We start from the raw sequence: 23,392 nt of genomic DNA, 5'->3' as shown, positions 1-23,392 counted from the left end.
TACACTGGCTCCTAGTTAAAATTTTTATTGTTGGATTTTTCCCTTGTGACCTCATCCTTCCCCATCAAAAGCAGAATTTTTTTTTTAAAATGGCAAGAAGGTATTTTGGTTTACAAAGTGATCTCACTGTGCTGGTTCACATACGAGCAGGGTATAGCTAGCATTTAAAAATACAAAGAGTACGTTGGCCTTTATTGCGAGGAAGATCAAGTACAAAGATAAGGAAGTCTTGCGGAGATTGTTCAGGGCTTTGGCAAGACCCCATTGAGAAGACTGTTATTTTGGTCTCCTTACCTAAAGAACATACTTGCCTTGAAGTCGGTGTGGATTCACTAGATTAATTCTTGGGATAAAAATGTTACACAATGAAGAGGGGTTAGATTGACCAATACTGCAGTTTACTATGAGATACACAAGCAGCCAGACCATCCAACCTCACATCTGCTTGCCACTCACCTGTAGATGCAACCACAATGTGCACCATTCAGCAATTACATGCATCGTTGGGCAGGCTGATCTCGTACCTGATTCCTTACCACTCGACAATCGTTGGCAGGCAGGGAACATCATGTGACTGGCCTTTGCATGCACTGACGATGGAAGTTGTACAGCAACACACCCCTGGCTTCTCTCTCAACATCTAACATCAATTTTCAAACTCTTGAACTTGCTTTTGGCTCCAGTGTTCCAACTGTGAGTCAATGCCCAGTGAGCAAGATTTCCATTCCTTAGCTATATCCTCATTTTCAGCAAAATCAACATAGTTAAGAAATAAGATAATGGCTGCTCACAACCGCTTCTTAAAGCATAAAAGACATTTGAAATTATATGCTGGGGAGGACACTTTCGTATAAATTATAATACTCATTATTATAGCAGCCTCATCAGACTATACATGGTGACAATTTAGAACAGCCAATCTGTTGAAATAGCCTTTCCATCACCTCTCCTAGCTCCATCACATGTGAAACAACCCCTCCCTGGTCATATAGTATTTCATTTTTGATAGCACATTGTGTAAGATGGAGTGCAACTTTTAGACCTCTGCATCAAAGTTCAGTGATGCCATCTATGCCAAGTCAGCAACAAATCATACAATACGGTTTCCCTCCCTGCAAAAGCACCAAAGACAAGAAATAAATTAACAGGCAGAGGCATCCTTTTCCCCCAAATAAGTTTATTTCTTCAGCAGTCCATTGTGATCAAAGATGACTACTTAATAATTGTTGAGTATTTCCAAAATTCAGAGGCATCCAAGAACATTCAAAAATCTTGACAGTCCTGAGAAGTCACAGTATTCAACATGTATTTGAGCATACACTATATTTAGTTTTTAGATTTATGCCTTGTGCTTTCTATTCTCACCCATCTTCTCTCTTTATGAGAAATAATCCATTACAAATATGGCACAAAAAAGTTACAGTATATATTATGGGGGATTAAACAAGTTTTGGAAAACTGCTAAAAGCAAACATTCTGAATTGTGTTTCCAAAGGTATGCACAGGATCTACTTAAAGATCAAATAAAAATTTGCAAGAGGTTACATGTCCGAACACAAAGAACATTAGCCGTAACTATAATCACTCAGTTTCTGATCAGTAAATAAGGAGGTAACAATAAACCTGATGGAATAACTATTAAATAATTCCCCTCACATGCCTTAGACAAAAGTGTATCTGTGACATTATGCACCACAGCCATAAAGTAATCTATCAGAGTGATGGGCCAACACGCTCATACCTGGTATCTTCCATCTTATTCTACCAGGCAGCATTGTGGTGAAGCCGACAGAGCTGCTGCCTCACAGCTCTTGTGACCCAGTTTCAGTCCTGACCTCCTGGATACCTCCTGCATTCCAAAGATGTTTGGGTTGGCAGGTTAATTGCCCACTGCAAATTGCCCTTAGTTTGTAGGTGAATGGTACAACCTGGGGGCAGTTGACAGGAATGTGGAGAGAATAAAAACGAAATGAGTGCAAGTGGGTGCTTGATGGTCTGAAGGGTTTGATTTTGTGTTGTATGACTTTATGATTACAAGATCTCAGACTTGACAGTGTGGGGAAATGGAACATACAAGTGAAATACCTCCTGAAAGGAGCACCATACTATCCAATATCTCGTACCTCTTAAGCGGTTCTTACACAGCAGTGTTAAAAGAGTTGCAAGCAACTTCCCTGTGCACCCTCTCCACCACCAACCAAAGGACCCCGAGGAAATCCAAGTGAGGACAAAAATAATTCAGAAGATTAGAGGGATGGATCATATGAAAAGAGAACACATCTTCCAAAATGAAACCCAAAAATTGCTACTTCTCTTTGGTTTCTCCAAGTTCACCCAACTCATGAACACCCTTATTGTGAAACAATTCCACTTTCTTCTCAGATGGGAGTACAACGTTGTTCAACATGGCCTTTGCAACCACCAAAACGGGGATTGTTATTGCAGTTGGAAACATGTATGCCACAGGCACGAGGACTTTTCTTGCCATCCATTCCATTGGTCTTGATTCTTGTCTGTCACACATCAACATTCTATTTTGAACAGACAGTTGGGAAAAGAGAAATAGATTAGAAACTTTTTTCCACTTCATACTTGCCCGAGTCAGAACGTTGTGGGTTAAAGTCCCCACAGAGACTTGGGCATAAATATCGAGCCTGATACTTGCAGTGCAGTACTGAGGGAGTGCTGTATTGAATTTTGAGGACAAACAATAAACCACCACCTCACATGTAAATAATTACATGACATTATTTCCACAACATGGTCCCAAATCAGTGAAGAGGTGTTGTGCCCCCTGTTCTCCGAAATCCAGTCATTCCCTGTTGTCCTGCATATTACTTTCCTGCTAACACCCACCTTCTTCCCTTTTGGAAACTCCAAATGGCATTTACCACCACCCTTACAGGCAGCAAGTTCCAGGGCATCACCATCCTCTACATAGGAAAAAAATAAGGTTGTCCACACACCTCTCCTGTATCTTTTACCCCACCAAATTGAATGCATCTCCCCTAGGACTTGAACAGGAACAGCTTATCTCCAATTATCATATCAAAATCAAGCTCTACTACATCTATACAAAGTCTCCCTTCCCCCCCCCACCCCACCCCACACCACAAACCTCCTCTCCTAGAAGAACCACCACTGCTTCTCAAGTCTAACTTCATTGCTAAGATTATTCACCCCAGAAACATTCTAGAACAATGGGTAGTGTGGAGGAGCAGAGGGATCTGGAGGGTCCATATCCACAGATCCCTGAAAGTTGCCTCACAGGTGGATAGGGTAGTTAAGAAAGCTTATGGGATGTTAGCTTTCATAAGTGGAGGGATCGAGTTCAAGAGCCACAAGGTAATGATGCAGCTCAATAAAACTCTGGTTGGACCACACTTGGAGTACTGTGTCCAGTTCTGGTCACCTCATTATAGGAAGGATGTGGAAGTGTTGGAAAGGGTGCAGAGGAGATTTACCAGGATGCTGCCTGGTTTAGAGAGTATGCATTATGAGAAGAGACTAAGGGAGCTTGGGCTTTACTCTTTGAGGACGAGGAAGACAAGGACGAGGAAGACAAAATATTAAGAGGAATAGATTGAGTGGACAGCCAGCACCTCTTTCCCAGGGCACCAATGCTCAATACAAGAGGGCATGGCTTTGAAGTAATGGGTGGGAAATTCAAGGGAGATATCAGAGGAAGGTTTTTTTTTACCCAGAGAGTGGTTGGGGCATGGAATGCACTGCCTGGGGTGGTGGTGGAGGCAGGTACATTGGTCAAATTCAAGAGATTACTAGATAAACATATGGAGGAATTTAAAATAGAGGAATATGTTGGAGGAAGGGGTTAGATAGTCTTAGGTGAGGTTTAAAGGTCGGCACAACATTGTGGGCCGAAGAGCCTGTATTGTGCTGTACTGTTCTATGTTCATTGTAATGCAACTTTGATAATCTGCTCTCCGATCACCACCTGCAAGTGCTCTGCCCAGCATCTTGCTAGCCCCGAAATCACAGGTAGTAACAATTTATAACTGCAATATTAACTGATTACAATAAAACACTGATAATCCACTATCCGATTGTTCAGAAATCTTGGTGGTTCAGCAACTGACTCATTGGGTGCTGATTTCAACACTCCCTCTAACACACTGGGGCCCTAGTTCCCACAAACCCTTCAACACATCAGGGCCCTGTTCTCTTGCTGCCTTTAAACTCACAGGGTTCATTAGAAAATTTACTATATTGTACTGCGTAACATTTAAGTGGATTAAAAGTGCATTGGAGTATTAATTGGAACTAACATCCAAAAGCCCAGAAAATCTGCCAATCTCACAACATCTCCCAAGCGTGCTGGATTAAGAGCTTTACTGTATCCACACATTGTCTAATATTTTCCTAACAGTGACCAGAACTCGACCCAATACATTAGTTGTGGCCTGATTAATGTTTTGTAAAAGGTCAACGAAACCTCCCTGTTTTTCTATTCTGTGCCTATATTTAAGAATCCCAACATCCCTTCAACTTGGGTATGCTTTACCATTCTCTGCAGAATTTTTGTGTCCAGCATCTGGAGAATTTTTTGAGTCACCATTCTCTGCTGATCCATTTCCTATACTATAGCAGTGACTCCACATTGAATGTACACTGCTTGTAAAGCACTCTGGGTATCATGAAAGGAACATGCAAGGTACATTATAAATAGAAGCTGTTCTTCTCTCAAATTTTATCTTTTTAAGAGATGCCCTTTTCTTCCAAAGGTGGGACAGGAATACAGAAGCAACTCAGTGTACACTTCATGGGGGTTCCAGATTTTGGACTCTGCCTGATCTGCCAGAAGCCCACCATTGGTAGCTTTCATTTGTCTTCTCTGGCCAGAGGAAATTATGCTTCCACTCTCACCCGTCAAGATCAGCAGGAAAGGAAGGTTGACAAGATATGAAACGAGCCCTAATAGTTCAGAATTACATCACTATTTGCACTCATCTACTGATAGATCCAAGGATATAGAAGAATAAAGGAATTATGAAGTAGAATGAAAAATGTAAAATTATGAAGGTCTTCAAAAATAAGGAAAGCAGTTGAAATTTGGAAGTGAATCATGACTAGTGCAGCAAAGGGGCGCAGCTAGGAGAACCGCTGCGTCACAATGCCAGAGACCTGGGTTCTATCCTGATCTCGGGTGTTGTCTGTGTGAAGTTTGCACATTCTCCTTGCAACTACGTGAGTTTCCTCCAGGTGCTCCTGCTTCCTCCCACATCCCAAAGATGTTTGGGTTGATAGGTTAACTGGCTGCTGTAAAGTATCCTTCGTGTATAGGCAAGTGGTAGAATCTTCAGGGAAGTTGATAAGAAGGTTGGGGGGTGGGGGGAGTTCTAAAAATAATGGGATTAATGGGTGCCTGATCGTTGGCATGGATTTGGTGGGCCGAAGGGCCTGTTTCCATGCTATAAGATATCTTTATTAGTCACATGTACATTGAAACACAATGAAATGCATCTTTTGCGTAGAGTGTTCTGGTGGGCAGACAGCAAGTGTCGCCACGCTTCCGGCATCAACATAGCACGCCCACAACTTCCTAACCCGTACATCTTTGGAACGTGGGAGGAAACAGGAGCACCCGGAGGAAACCCATGCAGACACGGGGAGAACGTACAAACTCCTTACAGACAGTGGCCAGAATTTAACCCGGGTCACTGGCGCTGTAATGGCGTTACGCTAACCGCTACACTACCGTGCCTTTAAATAATTGCCCATTGATTATGAATTTCATAACTTTTTTTTAAAAAACACTGATAACTGCCTGAGTAGTTTCAAACCTTATTGAATTTCTTCACAATAAAATGTTAAATTTATGAAAACAACACTTTCTCTGACTAAGCCAACACTTTCTCTGACTAAGCCAATGTGAAGTTGAGGATGAGATACACAGGAATGGCAAGTTCAGGACTTGCATATGAATGATGGGGACTATGAAATATTACATAAGACTAGACAGTCTGTGGCAAGTGGGGAAGTGAGGAGTGACAAGTGGGTGCAAGACAGATGTATTGAAAACTTTGAAAAGAGGAGGAGATGGGACAGAAGGGAAAGAAAGGTAGATCGGAGCAAGAGGGAACCAGATCAATTTTGAAGACAATGAGGAAAAAGTAGGAAAAAGAATATACTTAAAACCACTAAGATGCAGTTTTTTTTAAATGAAGTGGTGAGGGGATGTCATAGGCAAAACAGAAATAGGCCTGAAGAATGATAGTTTTATGCAAAACAAAAAGCAATATGAGAATATTAAAACAAGGAGCAGAATCTGCAGGAAGAGTGGAATTTTAAAAAGTCGTACAAATTAGTCAGAAAGGGGCACTCATCTGTTGGGGCTTACTAATTATTTGTCAAATTGCTGAGGTGATTTGATAAATATGCTGAGGTGACACTTAATAGTTTGAAATCACAGGAACTAAACAAATTAACAGATCATTTTAACAGGTTCTTACCCAGGTCGAAAAATGCTGTATCTGTCAAAGTTCAGTTCTTCAACTGCAGCTTCCACTTGACCCTATTTAGAAGTTAACAGTACTAGTACACAGCATCAAAAGTGCTACATAGTTGAGTTAAGTTATCAAGAATTCTCTTTCACAACCGATCCTGATTTGTTAATTTCAATTAAAAGACAAGGAGAAGAGGCCAGGTTAAAAAGAATCTGAAATAAACCCAGTAAGATAGTCTTTACATAAAATTGAAATAAAACGTACAAAAGATGAGATTATGCAGGGCTTTGAAGAGATCTCACTTGGAATAGTGTGCGCCATTTTGGTCTCCGCACGTGTTGAAGCTTATGATTTCCATGCAGCCGCATCAGACTACCCCTGTAACTTGTGCTTTGGTCTGCGCTAACGGAAGGTGAATCACACTTCACATAAAGAAACATTTCCTGATACAGTATTGTGCGGCACTTGCATTTTACCCATTTACTTCTATGCTCTCATTTTTCAGTTCTGTCTCAAATTTAAATGCTCTGGTTTATTCCAGCATCAATACAGACTTCAGCACATAACCTAAGGTGACATTTGGCTGATTAAAGGAACACTGCACTGTCAGAGGTGTGTCTTTCAGATATGTTAAAGAGAAATCCTTTCTGCCCTATAGATGCTTCAGGTGGGTGTAAAAAGCCCCATGAGTATTGCTGCAGAAAAGCACTCAATATTACTTACTCAAACAAAACCCTCATACAAGCAAACAATATCATTTTTAGCATCAATATTGACCAGGGATAACTGTCCTGCTCTTCTTTAGAATAACACTATTGTTCCTGAAAGAGCAGTGTTGAAGCAATTCAAAAATCAACACTGGAGTCGGTCCATTAACAGCAAGGCAGTTTATTCAGAGCTCAGCCTAACTGATGCAACAGGAGAACAACCCAGAATGTTTTCTGGCTCATTCTGCCTGACTTACAGAGTCGTGGCAATATATACTGTTACAGAGGTGAGCATACACGATCAAAGTTCCTCAAACACACTGTTATCAGCATTCCTACTGCTTATGTGCATGTCTTTTTTAACTGCAGGAGCCTAACGCCCAGCTGTTGTGTCCCATTTGTTCAGCAGTTGCTATCTTCAAGTTCACAATACATTTTATTGCAAAACAAGACGGTCGAAATGTCTTTACTTGTGCAACCACACCATCGCTAAACCTGCCTAACTCGATCAATCTATCTAACAGTCGCTCTTAACTATCCCAGCTACAAGCAGTCAGGATTTCAGTTTATGTTTCACCACAAGGACAGCACCCTCCAACTCCAAGTGTTAGCCTAAATCTTTGTGCTCAGGGCTCATGTGTGACGTGAATCCAGCACCTTCTGACTCTGGAGAGAATGCTACTTACAGCCATGACAATTGACAATTGACAAAGACTTCCAAGCAGTGCAATGAAACAGTTCTATAAAATAAAAACAACTCCCGGAAAGATCACTGAAGGCCTCAAAAATAAAAGTTACACTGAGTGAATCACTTAAAACATTATCTTCATAACACTTGAGATAGAAACAGAAAACCTACAGCACAATTCAGGCCCTTCGGCCCACAAAGCTGTGCCAAACATGTCCCTACCTTAGAAATTACTAGGCTTACCCATAGCCCTCTATTTTTCTAAGCTCCGTGTACCTATCCAAAAGTCTCTTAAAAGACCCTATCGTATCCGCCTCCACCACCATGCCGGCAGCCCATTCCACGCACTCACCGCTCTCTGAGTAAAAAACTTACCCCTGACATCTCCTCTATACCTACTCCCCAGCACCTTAAACCTGTGTCCTCTTGTGGCAACCATTTCAGCCCTGGGAAAAAGCCTCTGACTATCCACACGATCAATGCCTCTCATCATCTTATACACCTCTTTCAGGTTCCCCCTCATCCTCCATCACTCCAAGGAGAAAAGGGCCGAGTTCCCTCAACCTGTTTTCATAAGGCATGCTCCCCAGTCCAGGTAGCATCCTTGTAAATCTCCTCTGCACCCTTTCTATGGCTTCCACATCCTTCCTGTAGTGAGGCGACCAGAACTGAGCACAGTACTCCAAGTGGAGTCTGACCAGGGTCCTATATAGCTGCAACATTACCTCTCAGCTCCTAAATTCAATTCCACGATTGATGAAGGACAATACACCATATGCCTTCTTAACCACAGAGTCAACCTGCACAGCCGCTTTGAGTGTCCTATGGACTCGGACCCCAAGATCCCTCTGATCCTCCACACTGCCAAGAGTCCTACCATTAATACTATATTCTGCCATCAGATTTGACCTACCAAAATGAACCACTTCACAGATAGAGAGTCTTACTCACTTTGAAGTGTGGAAAAGGCATCGTTGTAACATGCACCTTAGATGTATATTTGAAAGTTATTTCTGTAAGTTTGAATAGTTCTAACCTGCTACATTCCAGTCTAAACCCCACCAAACCGTAATGTCATGGCAGATCTGAATCTGCCAGTCATACTATAATGTAAAAAAAACAGAAAATGCTGGAAACACTCAGCAGGTAAGGCAGTATCTGTGGGAAAAAGCAACAGAGTTAATGTTTCAGGTCAAAGACACTTCATCGGGACTGGGAGAGAGAAAGAAAACAAGTTAAATTAGAGAAAAGGACAAACAAAGGTATGCAAAAAAATACAAAACGCAGAGAGTAGGAAATTCCCACTGGAGAGTGTGAAACCAAGCTATTATCACAGGTGATTGACCTACAGATGAAATGGCTACTTCTAATACAGACAGAGTGTTAGCTAAAGTGATGTGTTACATTTTGGTAAGACAAACCAGGGCAGGATTTCCACAGTAAATGATAGGGCCCTGGGAAGTGTTGTAGAACAGAGACACAAAGGGGTCCTTGAAAGTGGCGACACAGGTAGGGTGAAGGCGGCATTTGGCGCACTTGCTTTCATCAGTAAGGATATTGAGTACAGGAGCTGGGGCGTCATGTTTCAGTTATACGAGGCATGGGCAAGGCCACATTTGGAGTACTACATATAGTTCTAGTTGCTATGCTATAGGAATGATGTCATTAAACTGGAAAAGGTGATAAAAGGATTTACATGGATGTTACTAGGACTGGAGAGTTTGGGTTAAAAGATAAGGTATCATTATTAGCCACATGTACATTGAAACACACAGTGAAATACATCTTTCGCATAGGGCGTTCTGGGGGCAGCCACAAGTGTTGCCAAGCTTCCGGCACCAACATAGCATGCCCACAACTTCCTAACCCATACATCTTTGGAATGCGAGAGGAAACCGGAGCACCTGGAGGAAACCTGCACAGACACGGGGAGAACGTTCAAACTCCTTACACACAGCAGCTGGAATGGAACCTTGGTCACTGGTGGTGTAATAGTGTTACGCTAACTGCTACACTACCGTGGAGAGGCTGGACAGGCTTAGACTTTTTCGCCTGGATTATAGGAGGCTTCAGGGGTGACTTTATAGGAGGTTTATAAAATCATAAGGGGCACAGATAACATGAATAGCCACAGTCTTTTCCCCAGGGTAGGGGAAGGTATAGGTTTAAATTGAGAGGGGAAAGATTTAAAAAGGGACCAGAGGGGCAACTTTTCCCACACAGAGGGTGGTCCATATATGGAATGAGCTCCCTGAGGAAATGGTAAAGGTGAGTATAATTACAACATTTAAAAGATATTTGGACAGGTACAGATATAAGAAAGATTTAGGAGGGATATGGGGCTAATGGGACTAGTTCAGTTTGGCAACTTGGTCGGCATGGACAAGTTGGGCTGTGGGGCAAGTTTTCTTGTTGTATAGCTTATGATTCTACACATTTTATAATTAGCACAGTCACATTTTCTAATATATAGTTACCAAAGCAAGGTAACTTTTGAAGATCATTGTTAGGGAACGTGCAATATTCCATCATTATATCCTTGGGATGAATTAATTTAGTTTTGAGTCTTTGTTACTTTACAATACCACTATCTTCTTTATTATTAACTTATGTCAGAGCTAATAAGCTAGTATCAGAGATGTTGACCATGAAACTACCCATTCAATGCAATGAAACATGCACACATTAGTAAGCTGGATATCATGATTAATCAAGTGAAATGGTACAAAATTAAATTACCCAGATGAATTGTATCCATACAAAGTCCTGATTAGGCAAAGCAGTTTCAAGTACCACACCTTAAGGAGAATACATTGGTCTTGGATAGATAACTGCAGAGATTTACCAAAATAATACCCAAAATCAAAAGAGTTGAGTTGCAAGGCAAGATTTCCTCAAAATATAGATGGTTTAAGGGATGATTTGATGAAAGTTTCAGGATATATTAAGAGGAACTGATAGATTGGGAAGTCTAGGACAAGGGACCATGAGTTAATAATTAGTCAAGTATTTTCCAATTCAAATCAGGTCCTATCCACAACTCAATATTAGTTTTCTTGAAGGTTCTGACACATCATTTCTCTACTGCAAATACTGATGCTAATTTAATATGTCTGCTATTTATTTCATTTATATCATTGTATAGTTTTAAGGAGTCACATGGTTCCCAATCAGCAGTTACCCAGGAAGCACTCTTTAACACCAAAGTTGGCTGAAATTTGGAACCTTTTCCCTCCAAAAGGCTATGCATTTTAGAGTAATTGATACTTTGAAGACAGAAATTTTTAGGTAAAACTATTATGGTTGTGGAGCAATACTGGGAAAATGTACCTGCATTCTACAACAGTTACAATCCAATTGAATAGTGGAATAGGCCCAAGGAACTGCCATCAGAATCATTTCTCCTTCATTTAGAGTGGGATTCACTGAAAAGCTTAAAATCCATGCTCAAGTATGTACAATTATATGAAACTTCAAATTCTCAAGATACACAACAGGAATGTATAAATATATTAAATTAGAATGGTTCTTCATAGAGTCATGGAGATGTACAGCATGGAAGCAGGCCATTCGGTCCACCACATCCATGCCGACCAGTGGGCACCATCTGCACTGATCCCATCTCCCAGCACTCCTACCCTTCTGTGCGTAACTGATTCAAGTGCTCGTCTAGAGACTTCTTAAATGCTGTCAATGACCTCGCTTCAACCACTCTCTCCAGCAGTGCATTCTAGGTACTCACCACTTTCTGGGTGGAAAAGGTCCCCCCCTCAGAATCTCTTCCCCCAAATCTACATCTTCTTGTTTTGCCTCCCTTTGATATGGGAAAAGTTCCTTGCAGTCTTCCCCATCTATTTCCTTCAATTTAATACACATCAGTCATGTCCCTCTTAACCTCCCCTGCTCCAGGGAGAACAGACCTAGCTTTTCCAGTGTCTCCTCATAACTAAAACACTTCATCCCAGGCAACATCCTGGTGAATCTCCTCTGCACCATCACATCCTTCCTATAGTGTGGGGCCCAGAACTGCATGCAGTACTCCAATTGAGGCTGAACCAAAGTTTTATAAAGTTGGAGCAAAACCTCCCTGCTTTTGTATTCAATGCCTTGAATAATGAAGGCCAGTATCCCAAATGCCTAACCACATTACCTACTTAGACTGCCAGTATCTCTGGACTTGTACTCCAAGGTCTCCAAGACCCTACCATTTACGGTGCATGTCCTAGCCCCATTACTATTCCCAAAATGCATCACCTCTCGTTCATCTGGATTGAACTCCATCTGCCATTTATCAACCAATTTTACCAACACAGATATCACTCTGTAGCCTAAGACACACTCTCCACGACTCCACCAATCTTTGTGTCATCTGCAACCTTACTGATCATGCCTCCTACATCCACATATACTACAAAGGTCCCAGCATATATGGCCTTGAAAATTATTTCAGATAAATACTGGAAGTGCATGACCTGTCAAAATATATTTTGATCCTGCCTCTCTACTTCAGTAGCTACATGTTAGTGCCCTAGTAACCCAGACAAACACGGCCAGTTGAGACCCTTAGCATGTTGTGATGTGGCTCAAGTAGTAAAGGGCCACATCTGTACATACAAGGGTGTCATCAGTCAGGATCTTTGGAAGAAGTATCAGCACACAAGAGCACAATTACCAAATCACTAATAACTTTGGACCCAATGTCAGTTACAAAATTAATAGCAGACTCAAGATTTTCCAACCTTTATTTTTGGATACAGCATTGTACTGCTCTTATCTGCTCCTTTTGAAGATTGCAAGTTAAAATGAGTGCATCCTCCAGCTTTTGCGAGTTGGGCTGACTTTAATACATAATCATAGTCCACGCGAATAAAACCCTCCTGCAACAGAAGGAAAAATAATGTCTCTTTACTGACAGTATGAAATTACAACAATTATTCTTATTGAACGAGAGCACTATGTTTTGCACCAAACCTCATAGCTTTTCTGAAGTACAACAATTTGCATTTAGGCATAGGAAAGCACCCCAAAGTCATCACCGAGGCCAAGTTGTAAATACACGTTAAAGGAGTACCAAATGATCGATGGAATAGGTCAATTTTAATGACTGGAGCAAAGGATAATGGAAGGAAAAGAAGAATTCCAGGGCTCAAGAGCGAGACCACTCCAGTCACGGCCACCAATGCCCACCTGATCTTGAAGGGGTGCGTACAAGGAAGTATATTGACAGGAACAAAGTTCTGGCCAGAGAGGTGTATGAGGGGCAGTAGAGTGCAAGGGCTAATTAAAATTACAGCAAATGGGAGAGGCGAGGTGATCACGTGATGCAAGTTTGGAGGACTGAAACATTACAATGAGGGGGTTGAATACCTGATGGGAAAGTTTATGGAGGATGAAAGATCAGAAAGATAAGCACTGGAATACTCATGTCTAGAGAAGACAATGGCATAGATTACATAATCATATTCAAAATATGAATACGAAAACATCATATTCAAAATCTCTCTCTCTGCTATATATACCTATCAGTATAACAGCTTAGTGCATTCTATTTACTATTTGGACCTGGAGCAGCTTCAAGAGAACCAGTACAGACTTGATGGACCAAATAACCTCATTCTGTTTTTTACTACACTATTATTCACAGATTTTATCCCTGGAAAGCCATCCCTGGTGATTGGCATTAATCACACAGGATGGTACAGACAGCACGTTGTACTCTGCCTCTGAAATTTGATTCCATTGACTTCAAAGAAACTGAATTTATGGAGGCAGAAAAGAACATTACATATACGGCAAAAGTAGGCAAAGCTGAAGCAGGGCAATCTATGATTGAAAGAATAGTGTGAAACCACTGTTAAAAAGTTGGCTCTGATTTGACCATATGGCCCCCCCCATTTCAAATATCAAGCGAGTTAGGTTTGCATATCTTACAAAATGCATGAAGAATGTGATCAGTTCTCTTCACTACCAATACTGTAACATTGAGCTCACTTGGTGTCAATATAAAAAAAAATGTTCAAAGGACAAGTTTATTATATTAACTACGAAAAGCAACACAAGTCTAGCTGGAAGGATTCAGAACAGCAAGATAACTTCTCCTTATGCTCACTGAATTCAAGTTGTGCACTTCTGTATGGCATTTTTTTTTAAATACAGACCTAATATTACTGAACAAGTTCAAACACCTCCCTCCCCACAGTCCTCAAAACTTTCTTCACAGTAAGCTGACTAACTACATTCACCAAATGGTTGCCTTAGATATTGCATTAAAAGTTGTTGAAAAATGGAGATAGAATAAAAGTAAGTGTAGCCACATTTCCTAAGCATCCTGACCTACTGCCTCACCTCCTGGTTTGGTAGCTGCAAGGCCTACAAACAACAGCAGCTCAATAGGATGGTGAAGACAGCTAGCAGGATCATTGGTGCCCCTCTCCCCTTTTTGATGGAGATCTATCAGCAACACTGCGTTCGCAGAACTACGGCCATCATTAAGGACTTTCATCACCCTTCTCACGATCTGTCTTCCCTCCTGCTGTTGGGGAAGAGATCTGCTCTAGATCTAGTAGGATGCTGAACAGCTTTTCCCCACAAGCAGTCAGGATCATAAATGGACTGTGTCCCCCTCCACTTCCACCGACAAGCTCTCCCTCCACACACACGTACACACTCACATCAATACAGAAACAGTTTGATAGTTAGTTACCTGATACGTTGAACTTCATCTTGAACTGAATAAGCACTTATTAATACATAAGCGCACTTTAACAGATATGAATATGTGGTATTGATATGTTTTTAGTTTTGTTTTAGAGATGTTTTTATAGACTATTTTAGATATTTATCACTGTTCTTTTTGTTGCACTGATATGAGCTGGTGAGAAACAGTATTTCGTTTTTTTTGTGTATGTAAATACTCAGAAAAATGACAATAAAGTAAATCTTGAATCTTGATTTCCATAAACTGTAAATAATCAAGTCACAAACAATCTGTGACTATTTTATTACAATTGGGATGCTTTCAAATAAATATATAGGTGTAGTAAGTTACCTCCCACATTGATTTTAGCTGCCATTCTGAAACTGTTGAATAACATTTGGTGCCACACTGATTTCAGTTGAATTTACCTCAGTTTCGTGCAATCCAACACCCCTCCACTGCCCCATATGCCTACAGCTTATTTGAAAGGCTAGAGGCAAACAGATCCACACACAACAGAACAACTTTAAGCCTCAAAAGTGTTGAAAATACAAGTCAATTATTCGATACCCCTGACGCCTGAATTAAACGACGCTTGATTTCGCTGCCTTAGTTCTTGGTCAATGTTCTAAAACAGACTGCAGTTGACAGAAGTGCACAATGGTCACCTGATGAAATCTGAACTGACACAAATACTATGAGCTCACTTTAAATCCAATTACGCAGCTACACCACATCAATACCAGCCCAGCCAATAGATGCTGGCATCCCTTATTCAGAAGCACTGCAAACACGCAGCAGCCCCTTGCCCATGAAACAAGAACCCACGCCACTACCTCTAACACCCACGCTCAACCATCATCCCTTCTCAATAGCTTCCAGTTGACAAGTTGCCTTGCTGCTTTTTTTTAAATGAATCCGCCCCAGACAAAGTAACATATTGTCTTATTAGCAGCCAATAGAATTAATCGCAAAATTTTCAAACACAGAAAAGCTTGCACTAGGTTCCCTTGGTGACTAAAAAACCTACTTCACAGTGGAGAATTTCAATGAAGAGAATCAGTCAAGTAAAATTGAGATGTGCACATTCACAGCCTCACCATCATAAGGACATTTAAAACTCTAGGTAAATAAATTACAGTTTTATTCTTCAGCTCTTAACCATATGAAAAGAAAATTACAACAAATCAAATTTAAACAGGAGATATGGGAAATGGATAGGAAATCTTCCAGTATTTATTAAGTCACTAGTGAGGTTGTGGAAAAATAGTGTCACAAAGTGGATGAAATAATAAAGAATAATTGCCTACAAATTCATCCCTGATTGGTAATTCTAAACACATGATATAATGGCATTAATGTTCTTTTTTCTGTCTCCATAAATTCAGTTTCTTTGAAGTCAATGGAATCAAATTTCAGAGGCAGAGTATAACGTGCTGTCTGTACCATCCTGTGTGATTAACACCAACCACCAGGGATGGCTTTCTAGGGATAAAATCTTTGAATAATAGTGTAGTTAAAAAACAGGATGACGTTATTTGGTCCATCAAGTCTGTACTAGTTCTCTTGAAACTGCTCCAGGTCCAAGCAGTAAATAGAATGCACAAAGCTATTATACTGATAGGCTTGTGCTGCCTGTGGCGCCGGTGGAGGCAGGTACATTGGTCAAATTCAAGAGATTACGAGATAAACATATGGAGGGATATGTGGGAGGAAGGGGTTAGATAGTCTTAGGCAAGGTTTAAAGGTCGGCACAACATTGTGGGCCGAAGGGCCTGTATTGTGCTGTACTGTTCTGTGTTCTATGTAGCGGAGAGAAAGATTTTGAATATGAAGCTTTCTGAGAGAAAAAGTTCTTAAGGAGCTCAGTCAGAAGCATGGATGACTTCAAGGGAAAGTCAGCCAAATATGACATAGAATACTACAGCACAGTATAGGCCCTTCGGCCCACAATGTTGTGCTGACATTTTATCCTGCTCTAAGATCTATCTAACCCTTCCCTCCCACACAGCCCCCTATTTTTCTATCATTCATGTGTCAATCTAAGTATCTTAAATGTCCCTAATGTATCTGCCCCCACAACCTCTGCCAGCAATGCATTCCACACACCCACCACTCTCTGTGTAAAATAAAAACTTACCCCTGACATCCCCCTTATACCTTCCTCCAATCACCTTAAAATTATGTCCCCTCAACAGAGAAGTGGATGGACATGTGGATAAAACTGAACAGGGTGAGAGATGGCTCACATAGAGCATAACAGGTTGGGCCAAATAGTTGTTCCTATGCTGTAAACCTGAAATGCCACATAGCACAGTGCCATAAAGACTAGGAAGATTATAAATTTAATCCCTGGTTAATTGCTCAGAGGACAATCTTCATCAACCTACCTATTTATCCCTTTAGCTTTCAGATGCAGCCAACAGCTTCAGACACTGGTACATAGCAGTTAACTAAAATACCTCGCGGCAATCCCTGTCTTAAAGACTTCAAGTCAAACAACTAATTCCTTCAAGAGCATTTTGAAGATTTATATTTCCTTTCTAACTCTGTATCCTATTAAATAAATTGTAATCTTTAAACTACAGAAAATCCTCTTAATTTGAGCATTACACTGCCTCGGTACTAACACAAGCTGATGAGCAGTTCAGACCACAGCAGTTATTTCTTTTCACTCTGAGTGCAGGATCTCCACAAGTTATAAACTGTTACCAAAGTGCGTTTCTATTATGTTATTTAACTATTAAAGAATGCACTGAATTTATAAACAACCAATGGATTCTAGACTAGATGAGCTAATGTAGTGGGTGTTCTCCTAGCTGACAGATAATAACACAATTATAGCATGAGTCTGTCCCAACCAATGATAAGGAAGAATGTAATTATGTTTTTATTATTATACATGTTACTGATTCTATGAACTAACCTTGGAGTTTCCCCCAATCCCTACCATCTGGATGGCTTTGCTGTCACCTGAATGAGCAGCAATCATCTGCTTAATATACAAAATAAGATTTTAACTGCCCCATTATTTTCATAGTAATATAGCAAGTTTACAAAGTTGCATCAGCACTAGCTAACACGTCAAACTTCTAAATAAGAAAATACTTCTCTTTACCACACCAGCTTTGCCCCTGGTTGTTCCCAAGCAGCAGAACCCGACATCGTGACCTTGGAAAGCAGATGCATAGTCATCTAGTTTGTCAAAATCTACAACTTCTTGGATCTGTTCAAATAAAACAGAATCAGCAAATTAAAACATCAAACTTAAGGTTCAAATTATTTCCACAATAGCTGAGAGGCAAAAACAAAAAGAACTTCTTCAGTTTTCTGGTGATGAGCAAGCTGTCTACAGGAAAAATGCATTACCAGGAAATCTCTTTGAAATGCCTTATTGAAGGAATGCAGAACTTTCTCTGTGGCCCCCCCACCCCTCTTTCAGCTGACTTTTCACAGGTCATTCTTTACTCCCTGCACTCCTAGTTAAAGGACATGATGCCTAGTTTTTGGCTTGTTTAATTTTACCACTTAAATCAAAAATCAAGACTTTGAAAGATTGCTATCTGATCATCGCCTTCCTGATTTGGGCTGGGCTTTGAAGGAAATCCATTCCTCTGCTGTTGTGCCTGGTTTCTGCTAAATAACAGCCTGCTATTGACAATGCAGGAGTGATCCAACTGGTTGCAACTTTGTGGCACATTACATTGCAGACCCAAAATATAAAACTGTAATGAATAATTTGTTATTTTTAAAAAGATAAAAATTAATGTACATTTTCCTCAGTGCCAAAGTAAAATAAAAAAATCTTTCAATGTTTAGACTTATTTACACAACATAAATCTTACTCCTCCTCCTCATTACCTGTGGACCTGTTTAAAATCATGTATCTCTTAACCTGGCCTGTTCCACTTATGGCAGTGTCTCAACTATGTCAGCCTTTTAAACTTCATATCTCCACCTCCCTTTCCTGATCGCAATCTTTTCTCTCAGTCCCTGGTATGTAGATTTTCCAGTCATTATCATGCTCCTGTTTGGCAGTGCTTGCACTGCATAAAATGGCTATCTTTCCCATTTTACAAGGACTACACATCAAAAGTACATCATTGGCAATAAAGGATTTTATTGATATTGAAGCCATTACCTACTCAGGACAGTTCTTTCTTAAGTGAAGAAACTCCGTCCATCCCCGTCTCCATAACCTCCTGTCTACTTGCCCCAATATCTCCCCACACCACCTTTAAAACTCTTCTCAAAACTAGACCGATCTTCGGTCAGCTTCCTAACTAACTCTTTCATATGCCTTAGAACATGTGTAGCAATATTTTTCTACCATAAGAGTTTAATAAATGAAAGATACTAAAGCAATCACTTTACACCAAAGTGGAACAAAATGCACTGCATGTTATTTACAAAAATATATATATATCTGCTGAAATGGTAGAAAGATTTGGTGACAAAAGTGAGGACATACCATTGCAAGCAATAATTCTGGCAATGCCCATCAAGTAATACTGATCTACAGCTTATAATTAATTTAATTTTGATATCTGGGTTTAGCTACTTTTGCAGAGCCCATGTAGAGCCAGTACTAAGGCACAAGGGTGGAAGAAATATTCTGCATGCTATCATGAATGAGAGTTCAATTGCAATTTCTTGACTAGACTAATTATACCCCCAACATAAGAATTAATAGATTCAGATGCTCCCTTGTTATACTTATCATACAATTAGGTAGCTGTATGGTTAAATTACTACAAGTTTGATGAAGAAATTCAAACTACCATAAGTTTAATTTCCCATGGAAATTGTTAAGATTAAATAATTAAGGCAAACAGCAATGTGATTGTTATTAAAGTACCCTCCAAAATGGCCAGTGATACCCACATCCCTTGATTGAATAAATAAAATCATAGAAATTTACTTCTCATATAGGAACCATTTAGGCCTGAAAGAGGCCTTGCCATACCAATCATTCTTGGTTCCAAAGCCTGAAGGTTACATCAGGTGTTCTTTTTAAATACGTTTCTGCCTCTATGACCCTTCAGAGTTCCAGACCCTCAGGGTGAAAATACATTCAACTTCCTTCCAATCCTTTCAGCAATTACCTTAAAATTTAACACCCCTAATTATTGAGTTTAAATGTGGCTTGAACCATTGATTGGTTTCTCATTTGTACCAGTCTCACTTAGTTGCTCTTCAAATTATAACCTTCTGTAGCATTATAACATTATTGAAACCTACCACATTTTCATACATTGCATCCTCAAAGGTTAGCTTCCTACGGCCAATCAGGGTGACCTTGGAGAAGAGCTGACTTTTCAAAACCTCCTGCAGCAGCACCTTTCCTGTCTCCCCTGAAGCTCCAAGAATGAAGCAAGATTTATTAAATGTTCTATACATTTCTCGGAGCTTGTTAATATCCTGAGACATTCTGGAATAAAACAAAGAGTGGTAAACATTATGAAATGTATATACTTTAAAATTAATGGGATTAGTAAGATTTCACTGCAAACAAACAATCTTCTGGAACTGGTTTCATTATTGTCCTTTTTCCTCTTCAGAGAGTATGACCCATACTAGGCCATAATTCCATTGGCACTAGATTCTTGACTGTAATTTGAGTAAATAGACATTTCTTCATGAGTGAACCTAGTTGCACAACCACTCTATTTGAGCATTAAGTATATTGCATCACCCAAGCCTTTCCAATGGAGTCAGAACTTTATCAAAAGTCACTGGGGAGTAATGAATCCAAAATGAACTCACTGCAGGGGTTCTGTATCAACTGAAGGAAGATTTGAATTAATATAGTATATTTCACATCCCTTTTATGACATCTCAAAGTATTTAATAGTCAAAGTGCTTTTGTAGTATAGTCACTAATGCAAACAAATTGTGTAGAATTAGATCCCACATAATTATCATGTAATCTGATTTTCAGTAACACTGAATGAAGGATTTGTTAGGGCACCGGCAGTTTCTCTGCTTTTCTTCACAGAATCTTTTAAGTTCCATTTTTTTTTACAAGGCCTTCAGTTTAGTGTCTCGTTTGAAAGACATCAAGTCTGACAGTGCAGCTCTTCGCCAACGATGCACCTCTTCGCCACCAATGCACTGGAGAATCAACCTGGATATATGTGCTCAAGCCCTTGCAATAGGACTTGAACCGACAGCTCTGACTCAAGAGGCAGGTGCTGTGGCTAGCACTAACTCAATAAAAGGGCAAGATGGATTTTGAAACATCCAGAGATGTGCATCTGAATACAATATTAAAAGCACAACTTTGAACAGATGACCTTGGAACTTTGTTCTTCCTAACACAAATACAGCAAGACTCTGATAATCCAATAGTTCAAAAAATCCTGATGCTGATAGTTCAGGCTTCTGGCTCACCAGGGTGTTGTTTCCCATGCTCTCTCAAAACTCAGGTGGTCCCATTTCCCCCACTTCCTTGAAAGACAACAAGATTTACTGGAAAATTTATTACACTACTATCTTAGTAAAAAAGGCAAATCAAAAGTGTGTTGGAATATTAATAGGAATAACATCATTTTAGTCCAGAAATATCAGCCAGATCAGCAAAGTACTAAGTCTGGCAGATTAACAATGTTTTACATCAATAGATCATTTCCTCCTCATTGAGCACCTGCACCATTTTGAACTATCACATACACCTAGTTCTGGCTCATGCTCCTAATACACCCTGTTATCCCTTAAACCCACTTCTCCATTTTTTACTTTAGATTTCCAGCTTTCACTGTATTTTGCTTTTGGAAAACCTCTGCTGTAATATAAAGGTTGAAGAGCCATTTTCAATTTAGTCAGCTCAGTTCCGTTCTGCAATAATTGAATGCAAGAAGCTCCTGCAATAAACAAACTCTGGATAACACATAGTCACAACCAAAGAGACTAAGCAGCTCAAATTAGCAGGGTTTTTTTTCAACCCACATGGAGGCAAATTCAAAGCCATCATTGCTCCTTGAAAAAGTTTTATTGGTGCTAATAAAAAAGATCCATAAAGTTTCTTTAAAAAGCAAGTTACGCATACTGAACACTCAGATGTACTGGCTGTAACAGGGTTTTCTTAGGCAGCCCCTTGGGTTGGAGGGTGACTTGCTTCCACCCCAGTTCCACAGTCTCTGAGCTGGCTGATGAGACCAGAGCAGGACCCACAGTGTCTGCCACAGGTAGACCGGAAACATTGAATAAAATACACTCCTTCCACCATCTATCCTGTGCTTCCACAGATTCCTGATGAAGAAACTCAAGGTTCTCTCTGACATCCTCAATATCATACCTTCATTTTCAGTGGTCTTCTGCCAGGTGTTCCCACAACTAAGTGAGAATGTTAAGCTTTTTGAGGCTATCACACTTCTGCCAAGGAAGCTTTGAGTCAAAGAAATTAAATATACCAACACTATTGTACATTTGACCCCGAAAGGATTTTCTTTTTTAAAAGAAAATTAGATGTGCACAGGATGATAATCTGTAGGACATTTCATGGAGTGGGGCGGAGCCTCAGAGAATGACTAAGCCTCCTCCACAACCTGCTGAAACGTGCTTACCTTTCACTCAGGGAGGCTCCTGGATCAGAATTCTCCAAATGGTGCAATAAATACGCCAAGGAAAGCACTAGGATACTAAGTAATAACAGAGTCGCGTTACACCAACTCACTGCGGGAACTTTAAGAGCCTGCATTCCCACTTCGGCAGTTGACGACGGTGCTGCCGCCTATGCTGGAGGACAAACCGGTGGGAACTGCAGCCTTGCCGCAAATGACCGTCTCCGTCAACACGAAGCTTCAGTATTTTAGTCACAACCGTTTTCCTCAAAAAAAATCACTATGGGAGCCTCAAAGGACCTTAAAACAAAACAAATTCAGTATTCCCGAAACCTTTTTTACTCATATGCAGTAAACACTGCAGCTATTCACAAAGATAACTCTTTTTGTTACCTAAATCTTTCAATCCCCATATGCTGCAGATTGCAACTTTTTCCAACTATGGATTTTCCAGCATTTTTTAAAAATTGATAAAAGTTCCATTGCAGAGGGCTATCTCAAACATCAATTATAATAAGCTAAAACAAACAAAATGTAGATACTGGAATCCTGAAATAAAGCAGAGAATGTTGGAAATACTGGACTGGTGAAAATAACCCTATTTAAAAACAACCAAAGGCCACAGCAATGTTATTTCCTATTAATAAATTCTTCACTGTATATTCAAATATCATCTTTTGTGGAAGAATAAAACTGTTCATAGCTATGATTTAAACTTTGGGAATGGTATTTTCCCACAATTTTTACCAATTGGTTCCTCTTTACTGAATTTTATTTTGTTTGAGGTTTGAACTGTGTGATTTCTGCTTACAGCTCGGAAAATGATTTGATGCTGTTCCATAGGAATACCTTGGCTATCCTTAAAGATACCATCAACCAGTTCAGTCATTGCCGCATTAGATACTGCAGTCTCGGAATAAGGAGTAGCCCATTTAGGACTGAAATGATGAAAAATGTCTTCACACAGAGTGGTGAATCTTTGGAACTCTCTACCCTGGATGACTGAAGGCTCAGTTATTGATTGCATTAAAACTGAGATCAACAGATTTCTGGATATGAAAGGAATCAAGACATAATAACAACATTTAAAAGACACTTGGACAGGCACGTAGATTGGAAAGATGCAGAGGGATATGGGCCAAGCACAGGCAAATGGGACTAGCTTGGATGGGCATTTTGGTTGGCATGGATGAGTTGAGCCGAAGGGCCTGTTTCTGTGCTATATTGCTGTATGACTCTTAAGAGATATGAGGATGGGGCAGGAAAATGGTGTT

General features: G+C 40.2%; 1 protein-coding gene across 2 annotated transcripts; it reads right to left on the bottom strand.

The window, feature by feature from the left end:
- Positions 1–1,157: 1,157 nt before the first annotated feature.
- Positions 1,158–22,268, bottom strand: htatip2 (HIV-1 Tat interactive protein 2). 2 transcript variants are annotated; one of them, XM_052029304.1, is made up of 6 exons: positions 22,122–22,268; positions 19,798–19,987; positions 17,675–17,782; positions 12,599–12,736; positions 6,471–6,532; positions 1,158–2,531 (listed from the first exon to the last, which is right to left on the bottom strand). In XM_052029304.1, exons 1-6 carry the CDS (start codon positions 22,253–22,255, stop codon positions 2,306–2,308), a joined length of 858 nt encoding a protein of 285 aa, XP_051885264.1. In that variant the 5' UTR covers positions 22,256–22,268; the 3' UTR covers positions 1,158–2,305. The 2 variants fall into 2 exon arrangements, with proteins under 2 accessions (XP_051885264.1, XP_051885265.1); XM_052029305.1 differs by lacking the exon at positions 22,122–22,268 and adding an exon at positions 21,854–22,049.
- Positions 22,269–23,392: the final 1,124 nt, after the last annotated feature.

The sequence above is a fragment of the Pristis pectinata genome, chromosome 14 (assembly GCF_009764475.1).
Source record: "Pristis pectinata isolate sPriPec2 chromosome 14, sPriPec2.1.pri, whole genome shotgun sequence".
NCBI lineage: Eukaryota > Metazoa > Chordata > Chondrichthyes > Rhinopristiformes > Pristidae > Pristis > Pristis pectinata.
This window is presented reverse-complemented; position numbering and strand designations above follow the sequence as displayed.